The 13,506-nt window shown below is 46.0% G+C and overlaps 1 protein-coding gene across 1 annotated transcript; it reads left to right on the top strand.

Annotated features, from left to right (window-relative positions):
• Positions 1-661: 661 nt before the first annotated feature.
• LOC120050752 (dipeptidyl peptidase 4-like) lies at positions 662-13,506 on the top strand. Its single transcript, XM_038997311.1, has 17 exons — positions 662-748; positions 1,343-1,467; positions 1,557-1,632; positions 2,699-2,843; positions 3,201-3,292; positions 3,548-3,622; positions 3,891-3,943; positions 8,272-8,344; positions 8,724-8,844; positions 9,068-9,219; positions 9,654-9,751; positions 11,712-11,812; positions 12,532-12,603; positions 12,723-12,781; positions 12,904-12,976; positions 13,225-13,298; positions 13,414-13,506. The coding sequence occupies exons 1-17, from the start codon at positions 662-664 to the stop codon at positions 13,504-13,506; spliced, it is 1,569 nt and encodes a 522-aa protein (XP_038853239.1).

The following is a 13,506-nucleotide window of genomic DNA, read 5'->3' as shown; positions in this document are numbered from 1 at the left end:
TTGTAATCTATAACACACCTCGTTTATCCTCCTCAGGACATTGAATGGCCCCACACACTGCGCCCCCAGCTTCCGGCAGGGCAAGTGGGGGATGGTTTCGGGTCGAGAGCCAGACCCTGTCCCCCGGTACGAACACGGGGGCCTCACTGCGGTGGCGGTCAGCGCTCCTCTTCTGCCGTCCACCTGCTTGCTTGAGGGATTCCTGGACGGCCCTCCAGGTCTCCTTGGAGCGCTGTACCCATTCCTCCACCGCAGGAGCTTCGGTCTGACTCTGATGCCACGGCGCCAGGACCGGCTGGTAGCCCAACACGCATTGAAATGGAGACATGTTAGTGGAGGAGTGGTGGAGTGAGTTCTGGGCCAACTCCGCCCATGGTACGTACCTTGACCACTCCCCTGGCCGGTCCTGGCAATACGACCGCAGAAACCTACCCACCTCCTGGTTCACTCTCTCCACCTGCCCATTACTCTCGGGGTGATAACCAGAGGTCAAGCTGACCGAGACCCCCAGATGCTCCATAAACGCCCTCCACACGCGGGACGTGAATTGGGGACCCCGATCAGAGATGATGTCCTCCGGCACCCCGTAGTGCCGGAAAACGTGGGTAAATAGAGCCTCCGCAGTCTGTAGGGCCGTAGGGAGACCGGGCAACGGGAGGAGATGGCAGGACTTAGAAAACCGATCCAGAACCAGAACTGTGGTGTTCCCCTGGGATGGGGGAAGATCGGTAAGGAAGTACACCGACAGGTGAGACCACGGCCGTTGTGGAACGGGGAGGGGCTGTAACTTCCCTCTAGGAAGGTGCCTAGGAGCCTTACTCTGGGCGCACACCGAATAGGAAGAGACATAGAACCTCACGTCCCTAGCCAAGGTGGGCCACCAGTACTTCCCCCTAAGACCCTGCACTGTCCTCGCCACACCAGGATGACCCGAAGAGGGTAGTGTGTGCACCCACCGAATCAATTGATCACGAACACCAAGCGGCACGTACGTACGACCAGTAGGACATTGTGGAGGCGCAGGTTCCACCTGTAACGCCCGCTCAATGTCCGTGTCCACCTCCCATACCACCGGTGCCACCAGCCTAGAGGCTGGAAGGATGGGAGTAGGATCGATGGGCCGATCCTCCGTGTCATAGAGACGGGACAGCGCGTCGGCCTTAGTGTTCAGGGAGCCTGGTCTATACGAGATGGTGAACCTATATCGGGTGAAGAACATGGCCCACCTTGCCTGACGCGGATTCAGTCTCCTAGCTGCCCGGATATACTCCAGATTCCGGTGGTCAGTCCAGATGAGAAAAGGGTGCTTACACCCCTCAAGCCAGTGTCTCCACATCTTCAGGGCCTTTACCACAGCCAACAACTCCCGGTCCCCCACATCATAGTTACGCTCAGCCGGACCGAGCTTCTTCGAAAAGAAAGCGCAGGGGCGGAGTTTCGGTGGCACCCGAACGCTGTAATAGCACGGTACCCAACCCAGCCTCGGACGCGTCCACCTCCACCATGAACGCTAAAGAGTGGTCCGAGTGAGCCAACACGGGCGCATCTGTGAACAGCGCCTTCAAACGATTGAAGGCTCTGTCAGCCTCTGCCGACCACCGCAAACGCACCAGCCCCCCCTTCAGCAATGAGGTAATGGGGGCCGCTACCTGACCAAAACCCCGGATAAACCTCCGGTAGTAATTGGCAAACCCTAAAAACCGCTGCACTTCCTTCACCGTGGTTGGAGTCGGCCAATTACGCACGGCCTTAAATCTAAACAAGAAACAGGTGAAACAAATCAGACAAAACCAACAGAAAAGGGAAAAGGGATCGGTGGCAGCTAGTAGGCCGGTGACGACGACCGCCGAGCGCCACCCGAACAGGAAGAGGAGCCACCTTCGGTAGGAGTCGTGACAGTGGGTAACGTGTTTACGCTCAATGTGATTGTGTATATAAACGGATTCACCACCTTCAAGTCGGCAGGATGGTAAACTTCAAAACTCAATGATAAGAATTTGTTTATAATACAACATAGCATTTCTTTGATGAATAAGTGTCGCAAATCTAGATACCTCAAACAACTATTTATTTCATAACTTTTTTTCCCGTCATTCTATTCACCTTTGACATAATTCCATAGGTAAGGTGGTGTTGGGACTTTTGGGGCTTGCTGTCGTCATCATCTTGATAGCAGTGCCCACAGCAATATATCTGAACGGTGAGTGGTACCACTTTCAGTTGCTTTCAATGACCCATTAAATTGTAGCCTACCATAACTGTAAAAAAAACTCTGTTCAGAATAAGTATTTTATTACTACAATAGAACACTGCATACACTGGATAATACTATTGTATTATTGTAAAAGAACACTGCATAAAATAAACACTTTTACATAATCCATGTGACATACAAATATGTAGGCCTAGTGCTTTAATACTTCAGAAATGCAGCACCTTGTTACAATATCACATCTTCTGTGCAGGTACCACATTTGTGTAGCCTACTAGCACATTTACCTCAGTTATCGCAGCTCTACAAACCCAGTCAAATGTATATTGATCTTACATTGTTATCTGTTACAATCTTATAGTCCTCCCGTGAGCCGTATCTATTTTTATCAAGACCTGTTTAATCAGGTGTAAATGCATTGTAGTCTTATGAGTCATTACAGTAGCCTATGACTTGTTGTCGTTTTCACTGGTACATTCCTCCTAGTATAGACAGTACAAGAAATCAGCGAACGCTAACTTTGAGCCCCATGTTTCAGAGGAAAAGGTGACGGCTCAGAGGACGTTCACGCTCAGTGACGTCTTCAATAGCTCCATCAGGGCCAGATCCTACAACATGCGCTGGATCTCAGGTAAAACACCCTAGAAGCCTAATCAATTAACTGTATGTAAATGAGTGGATGGCTGTTATGTTTAATCCAGTCAGTAATGGTGTGCCTGGAATGTATTACGCAACACTCTAACCCTGGAAGGATGCACGTTTAGATGTAAGCCAACAACACAATGTTCCCGTTAGAAAATGATAAGAAACAATAAAAAAAAACGATAGTAGGCCTATATACTGTCTCTATTTAAATGGCACACTTTGTCTTTTTGTTAAATCATCAGTGCTCGGTAGAGACCTGAGTAGCAACAGTGCTGATATTTCAACTTAAACGTCAGTTAGTTCGTTATTATTAAACTCCTCTCTTCTTTCCCCTCCCCCATAGACCCTGAGTATCTGCATGAAAAAGACGGCTCCATCTTCCTTCACAACCTGATCACAGGAAACAACTCAGAATTCCTGAGCAGCATCACATTTGTAAGATACCCCTCATGGGTGTGTGTGTGTGTGTGTGTGTGTGTGTGTGTGTGTGTGTCTGTCTGTCTGTCTGTCTGTCTGTCTGTCTGTCTGTCTGTCTGTCTGTCTGTCTGTCTGTCTGTCTGTCTGTCTGTCTGTCTGTCTGTCTGTCTGTCTGTCTGTCTGTCTGTCTGCGCATATTTGGAAGCAAGTATGGTGAATGAAGGAGTGTTTGTGTCATGTATAACACAGCTCCTTTTTTTTGTGGAAAACCAGGATCAAGTGGCTGCCTATGACTATGTAGTGTCTGCTGATCAAAAATATGTTGCTTTCAAGAGCAATTGGACTAAGGTAATGTCTTGTAATATTTAATGATTTGTTGCTGTTGTACTATCCTGCTGTGAAGTAGCTATGTGTGGTATGTCATTGTGGTGTGGGGGTTGTTGTTGTAGTTGCAGAATCAGACTTATGTGCCCAAAGTAATTGCCCTGCAGGGATAAATAAACTAAAACAAATAAATACATTTAATTGAATTAATGTATTCATTAATTAATATAAGTAACTGATCTGTGCTACTAATCAAATACCTAATTATAATTTGCTTCATTTGTTTCAACAGATATGGAGACACTCCTTCACAGCTTCATATTCTCTCTATGATTTTGCAGGCTCGTAAGTCTCTTTCAATTTTTCTTATCTGCAAATGTGTACTATACACACATCTTCAATATCCCTTTGACTTTGAGAATTACATATGCAGTGTAGAGAATATAGGACATTTTATTTTATTAATGGGACTAGTGACGGGAAATGGTCAACAATACTCAACAAATAGAGAAACTGAAGAGGGCCATAAATGGTAATGTTTACTGCAAATTATTTATAGGGACGCATTTACAGTGCATTCGGAAAATATTCAGACCCCTTCCCTTTTTCCACATTATGTTACAATACAGCCTTATTTCAAAACTGATTAAATAAAAAAAAATCCTCATCAAACTACACACAATACCCCATAATGACAAAATGAAAACCGGTTTAGAAATCTTTGCAAATTTATTACAAATAAAAAACAGAAATACCCTATTTACATAAGTATTCAGAGCCTTTGCTGAGACTCGAAATTGAGCTCAGGTGCAAACTATTTAATACATTTTAGAATAAGCCTGTAATGTAACAAAATGTGGAAAAAGTCAAGGGGTCTGAATACTTTCCGAATTAACTGTATATTTACATTTACATTTAAGTCATTTAGCAGACGCTCTTATCCAGAGCGACTTACAAATTGGTGCATTCACCTTATGATATCCAGTGGAACAACCACTTTACAATAGTGCATCTAACTCTTTTAAGGGGGGGGGGGGGGTTAGAAGGATTACTTTATCCTATCCTAGGTATTCCTTAAAGAGGTGGGGTTTCAGGTGTCTCCGGAAGGTGGTGATTGACTCCGCTGACCTGGCGTCGTGAGGGAGTTTGTTCCACCATTGGGGTGCCAGAGCAGCGAACAGTTTTGACTGGGCTGAGCGGGAACTGTACTTCCTCAGAGGTAGGGAGGCGAGCAGGCCAGAGGTGGATGAACGCAGTGCCCTTGTTTGGGTGTAGGGCCTGATCAGAGCCTGAAGGTACGGAGGTGCCGTTCCCCTCACAGCTCCGTAGGCAAGCACCATGGTAGCGGATGCGAGCTTCAACTGGAAGCCAGTGGAGAGAGCGGAGGAGCGGGGTGACGTGAGAGAACTTGGGAAGGTTGAACACCAGACGGGCTGCGGCGTTCTGGATGAGTTGTAGGGGTTTAATGGCACAGGCAGGGAGCCCAGCCAACAGCGAGTTGCAGTAATCCAGACGGGAGATGACAAGTGCCTGGATTAGGACCTGCGCCGCTTCCTGTGTGAGGCAGGGTCGTACTCTGCGAATGTTGTAGAGCATGAACCTACAGGAACGGGTCACCGCCTTGATGTTAGTTGAGAACGACAGGGTGTTGTCCAGGATCACGTCAAGGTTCTTAGCACTCTGGGAGGAGGACACAATGGAGTTGTCGACCGTGATGGCGAGATCATGGAACGGGCAGTCGGGAGGAAGAGCAGCTCCGTCTTGCCGAGGTTCAGCTTGAGGTGGTGATCCGTCATCCACACTGATATGTCTGCCAGACATGCAGAGATGTGATTCGCCACCTGGTTATCAGAAGGGGGAAAGGAGAAGATTAATTGTGTGTCGTCTGCATAGCAATGATAGGAGAGACCATGTGAGGATATGACAGAGCCAAGTGACTTGGTGTATAGCGAGAATAGGAGAGGGCCTAGAACAGAGCCCTGGGGGACACCAGTGGTGAGAGCACGTGGTGCGGAGACAGATTCTCGCCACGCCACCTGGTAGGAGCGACCTGTCAGGTAGGACGCAATCCAAGCGTGGGCCGCGCCGGAGATGCCCAACTCGGAGAGGGTGGAGAGGAGGATCTGATGGTTCACAGTATCAAAGGCAGCCGATAGGTCTAGAAGGATGAGAGCAGAGGAGAGAGAGTTAGCTTTAGCAGTGCGGAGCGCCTCCGTGACACAGAGAAGAGCAGTCTCAGTTGAATGACTAGTCTTGAAACCTGACTGATTTGGATCAAGAAGGTCATTCTGAGAGAGATAGCAGGAGAGCTGGCCAAGGACGGCACGTTCAAGAGTTTTGGAGAGAAAAGAAAGAAGGGATACTGGTCTGTAGTTGTTGACATCGGAGGGATCGAGTGTAGGTTTTTTCAGAAGGGGTGCAACTCTCGCTCTCTTGAAGACGGAAGGGACGTAGCCAGCGGTCAAGGATGAGTTGATGAGCGAGGTGAGGTAAGGGAGAAGGTCTCCGGAAATGGTCTGGAGAAGAGAGGAGGGGATAGGGTCAAGCGGGGCAGGTTGTTGGGCGGCCGGCCGTCACAAGACGCGAGATTTCATCTGGAGAGAGAGGGGAGAAAGAGGTCAAAGCACAGGGTAGGGCAGTGTGAGCAGAACCAGCGGTGTCGTTTGACTTAGCAAACGAGGATCGGATGTCGTCGACCTTCTTTTCAAAATGGTTGACGAAGTCATCCGCAGAGAGGGAGGAGGGGGGGGGGGAGGGGGAGGAGGATTCAGGAGGGAGGAGAAGGTGGCAAAGAGCTTCCTAGGGTTAGAGGCAGATGCTTGGAATTTAGAGTGGTAGAAAGTGGCTTTAGCAGCAGAGACAGAAGAGGAAAATGTAGAGAGGAGGGAGTGAAAGGATGCCAGGTCCGCAGGGAGGCGAGTTTTCCTCCATTTCCGCTCGGCTGCCCGGAGCCCTGTTCTGTGAGCTCGCAATGAGTCGTCGAGCCACGGAGCAGGAGGGGAGGACCGAGCCGGCCTGAAGGATAGGGGACATAGAGAGTCAAAGGATGCAGAAAGGGAGGAGAGGAGGGTTGAGGAGGCAGAATCAGGAGATAGGTTGGAGAAGGTTTGAGCAGAGGGAAGAGATGATAGGATGGAAGAGGAGAGAGTAGCGGGGGAGAGAGAGCGAAGGTTGGGACGGCGCGATACCATCCGAGTAGGGGCAGAGTGGGAAGTGTTGGATGAGAGCGAGAGGGAAAAGGATACAAGGTAGTGGTCGGAGACTTGGAGGGGAGTTGCAATGAGATTAGTGGAAGAACAGCATCTAGTAAAGATGAGGTCAAGCATATTGCCTGCCTTGTGAGTAGGGGGGGAAGGTGAGAGGGTGAGGTCAAAAGAGGAGAGGAGTGGAAAGAAGGAGGCAGAGAGGAATGAGTCAAAGGTAGACGTGGGGAGGTTAAAGTCACCCAGAACTGTGAGAGGTGAGCCATCCTCAGGAAAGGAACTTATCAAGGCGTCAAGCTCATTGATGAACTCTCCAAGGGAACCTGGAGGGCGATAAATGATAAGGATGTTAAGCTTGAAAGGGCTGGTAACTGTGACAGCATGGAATTCAAAGGAGGCGATAGACAGATGGGTCAGGGGAGAAAGAGAGAATGTCCACTTGGGAGAGATGAGGATCCCAGTGCCACCACCCCGCTGACCAGAAGCTCTCGGGGTGTGCGAGAACACGTGGGCAGACGAGGAGAGAGCAGTAGGAGTAGCAGTGTTATCTGTGGTAATCCATGTTTCCGTCAGTGCCAAGAAGTCGAGGGACTGGAGGGAAGCATAGGCTGAGATGAACTCTGCCTTGTTGGCCGCAGATCGGCAGTTCCAGAGGCTGCCGGAGACCTGGAACTCCACGTGGGTCGTGCGCGCTGGGACCACCAGGTTAGAGTGGCAGCGGCCACTCGGTGTGAAGCGTTTGTATGGTCTGTGCAGAGAGGAGAGAACAGGGATAGACAGACACATAGTTGACAGGCTACAGAAGAGGCTACGCTAATGCAAAGGAGATTGGAATGACAAGTGGACTACACGTCTCGAATGTTCAGAAAGTTAATCTTACGTTGCAAAAATCTTATTGACTAAAATGATTAAAATGATACAGTACTGCTGGCTGGTGAAGTAGGCTAGCTAGCAGTGGCTGCGTTGTTGACTTTGTTTGAAAGTGTAGCTGGCTAGGTAACCTCGATAACTGGCTAGGTAACCTCGATAACCTCGATAATTACTCTAAACTAGGAGAGCGGTGGCGCGGCGACGAAAATAGCTGGCTAGCTAACCTCGATAATTACTCTAAACTACGCAATTATCTTAGATACAAAGACAGCAAAGACAACTATGTAGCTAGCTAACACTACACTAATCAAATCGTTCCGTTGTAATGTATTATTAGTTTCTACAGTGCTGCTAGTCGGTAGAAGTTGACTAGCTAGCTAGCAGTTGTTGACTTAGTAGGAGAACGGTGGCGCGGCGCGGCGGACGAAAATAGCTGGCTAGCTAACCGCGATAATTACTCTAAACTACACAATTATCTTAGATACAAAGACAGCAAAGACAACTATGTAGCTAGCTAACACTACACTAATCATGGTATATGGTGTTTTGTCAAACTCAAAGACATTAATAATGTTCATTTTTTATTTATTCTCATTTTAGGACATTTCTCAGTACACCAGACATTCCTCACCAAGTCCATTTGTTTGCATGGGCGCCAACAGGGAACAAAATGGTAGGTTAAAAGGACACTTGAGAGAAACCATTGGATTCATTTATATACTGTACTATGCTTTTCTGGTGGCTGACCGATTACATGTCTTCCAAACACTCATCATCAATAGGACTGACCCAACAACACAACATGCACTTTTGTTTGTCTTCAGTTCAAAGCTGGAACGCTCAAAGATCACATTTTCATCACGCTCCAAATAAATAACTTATTCACAACATGTAATAATAGGTTGCTGTTACTCTAAACATAATATTGCAGGTTACTAGGACAACCAAAAGACATTGCACACTATTGTGCATATTGCAGTGTTATACCACGGTTAAAGAGGAACTCGAGTCATTAAGACTTATCTCAATATCTCTGTTCCTCTCACATACAGGCCTTTGTGTGGGAAAATGATGTCTATGTGAAGACCAGCCCTACTGCTAAGGCCATACAGGTGACCTCAAACGGAAAACACAACAAAATCTTAAATGGCATCCCAGATTGGGTGTATGAGGGTAAGCAATACATACAAGAAGGCAGCTGTGAATCTTACATACCTCTTACTATAACTAGTACATATTAGTCAGCACTGTGATGTGAATTGTGTCAAATGTGATCATACATTAACAAGTTTCTCTTTCGACACCACGGGAGTCTGTGAACAGCTTAAGCCACAACACACAAAATAGATGTGCCATCCTGATGTAGGCCTAACGGTGTTTTTTGATTGTTTGTAAGAGGAAATGTTCTCTTCTTACGAGGCAATGTGGTTACCTGGAGGGAAGTATCTGGCCTATGCTGAGTTTAACGACACTCTGGTCCAAAACATAGAGTATTCCTGGTATGGGAAGGAACAGTATCCCGACACTGTCATTTTCCCCTATCCTACGGTAAGATAACATGTTTGATGTTTGATGTGTATCTAAAAAGTGTGCTGGAGTAGGTCATTACTGGCATGAGGTTCTGAGGCAGTTGATAAGGGAACTGGACTCTGGACCATAAGGCCTCTGGGTTAAAAGCATGTTGTTTTATCACAACTCAGGGTGCATTCAGGTCTAAGCTGTCCCAATAAAATTATATTGGTCCATGATTTCCCAATTCTGAAACCTCTCTTGACGACTATGTATTTGAATACAGTCATATACTCTGTATCGTCACATATTAATGCATTGATACTGTGTGTATAGTCATTATAAAGCAAGACGTAAAAAAATACATTTTAAAGATGTGGTTGCTTGTCAGAAAGAAACCTATAAGACCCAAAGTTTATTTTTATTTAATTGTAATTGTTTTGCATAAATGTATTTTTTTCTACATCTTCTAGCCTGGTACTCCCAAGCCAGTGGTGAAGCTGTTTGTGTATGATATTACAAACATATCAAACATCACAGAAGTTGTTGTGCCAGCTTCAGTTGGAGCAAGGTAATGAAACTCTGTAGTACACAATACATTATACAATGTATTCAGTAGGAGAGAAACGCATTGCATTGGAATTTTAAAATCTATTTTAGGCGTAAGCTGTGATCACTATTTGGCCACAGTCACCTGGGTAACTGATGAACGCATCGATGTCCAGTGGCAGAAGAGGAAACAGAATCAGCTCCGCTTTCAGATCTACGACTTCAACACAGTCGGAAACACCTGGATCCAGAATGCGCTGGAGGTACGTCATAACAACCCCCCCCCCACCCGCTTTCTCGCCGCCCCTCCCCTCCTCTCCACTCTACTCCATTCCCCTCCTCTCCTCTCCCCTCCCCTCCACACCTCTCCCCTCTCCTCTCCTCAGATAACTTGTTGGTCCTAATACAGTTGAAGTCAGAAGTTTACATACACCTTAGTTAGCCAGATACATTTAAACTCAGTTTTTCACAATTCTTGGCATTTAATCCTAGTAAAAATGCCATGTCTTAGGTCAGTTAGGATCACCACTTTATTTTAAGAATGTGAAATGTCAGAATAATAGTAGAGAATGATTTATTTCAGCTTTTATTTATTTCATCACATTCCCAGCGGATCAGAAGTTTACATTCACTCAATTAGTATTTGGTAGCATTAACTTTAAATTGTTTAACTAGGGTCAAATGTTTCGGGTAGCCTTCCACAAGCTTCCCACAATAAGTTGGGTGAATTTTGGCCCATTCCTCCTGACAGAGCTGGTGTAACTGAATCAGGTTTGTAGGCCTTGCTTGCACACGCTTTTTCAGTTCTGCCCACAAATTTTCTATAGGACTGAGGTCAGGGCTTTGTGATGGCCACTCCAATACCTTGACTTTGTTGTCCTTAAGCCATTTTGCCACAACTTTGGAAGTATGCTTGGTGTCATTGTCCATTTGGAAGACCCATTTGCGACCAAGCTTTAACTTCCTGACTGATGTCTTGAGATGTTGCTTCAATATATCCACATAATTTTCCTGCCTCATGATGCCATCTATTTTGTGAAGTGCACCAGTCCCTCCTGCAGCAAAGCACCCCCACAACATGATGCTGCCACCCCCGTGCTTCACGGTTGGGATGGTGTTCTTCGGCTTCCCCCTTTTTCCTCCAAACATAACTATGGTCATTATGGCCAAACAGTTCTATTTCTGTTTCATCAGACAAGAGGACATTTCTCCAAAAAGTACGATCTTTATCCCCATGTGCAGTTGCAAACAGTAGTCTGGCTTTTATATGGCGGTTTTGGAGCAGTGGCTTCTTCCTTGCTGAACGGCCTTACAGGTTATGTCGATATAGGACTCGTTTTACTGTGGATATAGATACATTTGTACCTATTTCCTCCAGCATCTTCACAAGGTCCTTTGCTGTTGTTCTGGGATTGATTTGCACTTTTCGCACCAAAGTACGTTCATGTCTAGGAGACAGAACGTGTCTCCTTCCTGAGCGGTATGACGGCTGCGTGGTCCCATGGTGTTTATACTTGCGTATAAACAAATCCAAGAAATACCCCTTACTTATTGATGTGTATGAATTAATTAACCTCTGTGAATACATTATCTGCTTTGTCTTATGATGAATCGTTGTACCAATAAGGAGGGCCTGGAGTTAATCCTGACCACATGACTTGAGCAGGAAATACTCTTGGCCCTAGTTAAATTCAGAAGTCTGCAGTGTTTTCTGGTGAGCTCAAGTGGTCAGGGAAAACTCTGGGCCCTAGTTAAATTCAGAAATCTGCAGTGTTTTCTGGTGAGCTCAAGTGGTCAGGGAAAACTCTGGGCCCTAGTTAAATTCAGAAGTCTGCAGTGTTTTCTGGTGAGCTCAAGTGGTCAGGGAAAACTCTGGGCCCTAGTTAAATTCAGAAGTCTGCAATGTTTTCTGGTAAACTCAAGTGGTCAGGGAAAACTCTGGGCACTAACAATAATGTTTGTCTTTCTCTTTTGTGTTCCAGGTATGCAGGGCCTTGCAGTCAGAAAGCAGATTTCCGCTATAGGTTAGGCTGGGCCGCATACCTGGCGAGCACGGAGAAGGTCATTGTTGCCAGCTTCGATGGTAGGGGAAGTGGTTACCAAGGCGACAATGCACTCCATCTACCGACGTCTGGGAACCTATGAGGTGGAAGATCAGATAATGGCCGCAAAGTAAGGTTGAACTGTGGTTGAACAGTAGCCAAGTCGATAGCTATGCCCAACTGACTCAAACAGGTTGCTTTGTATTATACTGTGTCACACTGCAAAAGTGACATTAAGATAACATGATATATTGAGAATCTGGGTTCGAGTCCAGGCTCTGTCGCAGCCGGCCTCGACCGGGAAACCCATGGGACGGTGCACAATTGGCCCAGCGTCGTTCAGGTTAGGGGAGGGTTTGGCTGGCAGGGATGTCCTTGTCCCATCGCGCACTAGCAACTCCTGTGACGGGCCGGGCGTAGTGCACGTTGACACGGTCACCAGGTGTACAGTGTTTCCTCCGACACATTGGTGCGGCTGGCTTCCAGGTTAAGTGGGCGTTGTGTCAAGAAGCAGTACGGCTTGGTCGGGTTCTGTTGTGGACGGGAGTTGCAGTGGAGACAAGACAAAAATGGAGGAGAAAAAGTGGTAAAAAAATACATAATAAATAAACATTATATAACACAATATATTTCTACATGGATATTTAGAGATTCCAAGGCTTTTTTGGTTTGCGCTTTATGATGCAATAGCCTGGTTGACAGATCTTTATCCAACTCCTCTTCATCTCCACTTTCATGCTAAATATATCCTGTCTGGTAGGACAGGGAGCTGGGAGTGGAGTTTTCAAATGTGGAATGGCAGTGGCCCCAGTTTCCAAGTGGGATTATTATGGTATGCCATTCTGTTATTGATATGTTATTAATATATTTACAATAATCTACATGTTAGTTAAATATATAAGTGTAAATCATTGGAAATTATCCATACGTCCACTACTTTCAATATTTCAGATACAATCTACACAGAACGTTACATGAATCAACCTTCAGAAAATCTTGAATTCTACAACGTAAGTTTACCAACGCCAACATTTTAAATGGCCATTTATACATACTATTTTATACTATGGCCTGTATTAGCCAACTGGTATTAATCTCCACGGACATAACTACATCTAAATGTGTTTTACAGAACTCCACAGTGACAGCCAGAGCTAAGAACTTCAAATCAGTGCAATGCCTTCTGGTCCATGGGACAGCAGATGGTGAAGCCTCCTCTAGTATTTCTGGAATGTTCTTTAAAAACACACCACCTGTGCAATTAACAACCGTACAATGTTTAGAGTCTAGACTATTCATTTGACTCTGTAAACCCATTAGTTGATGAAGCTAAAAGTGTTAACTAATCAGTGTACATACTTTTCCTGAGGCTTTCCCATATCATATGAGAATAGGAAAACACTGCACATCGGATACTGTTAAATTGTTATTTATATCTCTCTATTTGTTTCAGACAATGTCCATTTTCAGCAAGCTGCTCAGATCTCTGCAGCTCTGGTTGAGGAACAAGTGGACTTTGAGGCTATGGTAAATATTTCGATTTTAGATAGGCTTTATACCTCAATGAACCTCCTCCATGAAAACACTTCTCCAATAAACAAATGATCTGTGCTTATTCCTTCTTTCTATCACTTTACTACAGTGGTACACGGACAAGGACCATGGTCATGATGGTTCAGCCAATCAGCATGTCTATACCCACATGAGTCACTTCCTCCAGAGTTGCTTCGCCTGA

This window comes from Salvelinus namaycush, chromosome 7 (assembly GCF_016432855.1).
Source record: "Salvelinus namaycush isolate Seneca chromosome 7, SaNama_1.0, whole genome shotgun sequence".
Classification (NCBI taxonomy): Eukaryota; Metazoa; Chordata; class Actinopteri; order Salmoniformes; family Salmonidae; genus Salvelinus; species Salvelinus namaycush.
The sequence above is the reverse complement of the archived record's forward strand: the minus strand, read 5'-3'. Positions and strand labels throughout refer to the sequence as shown.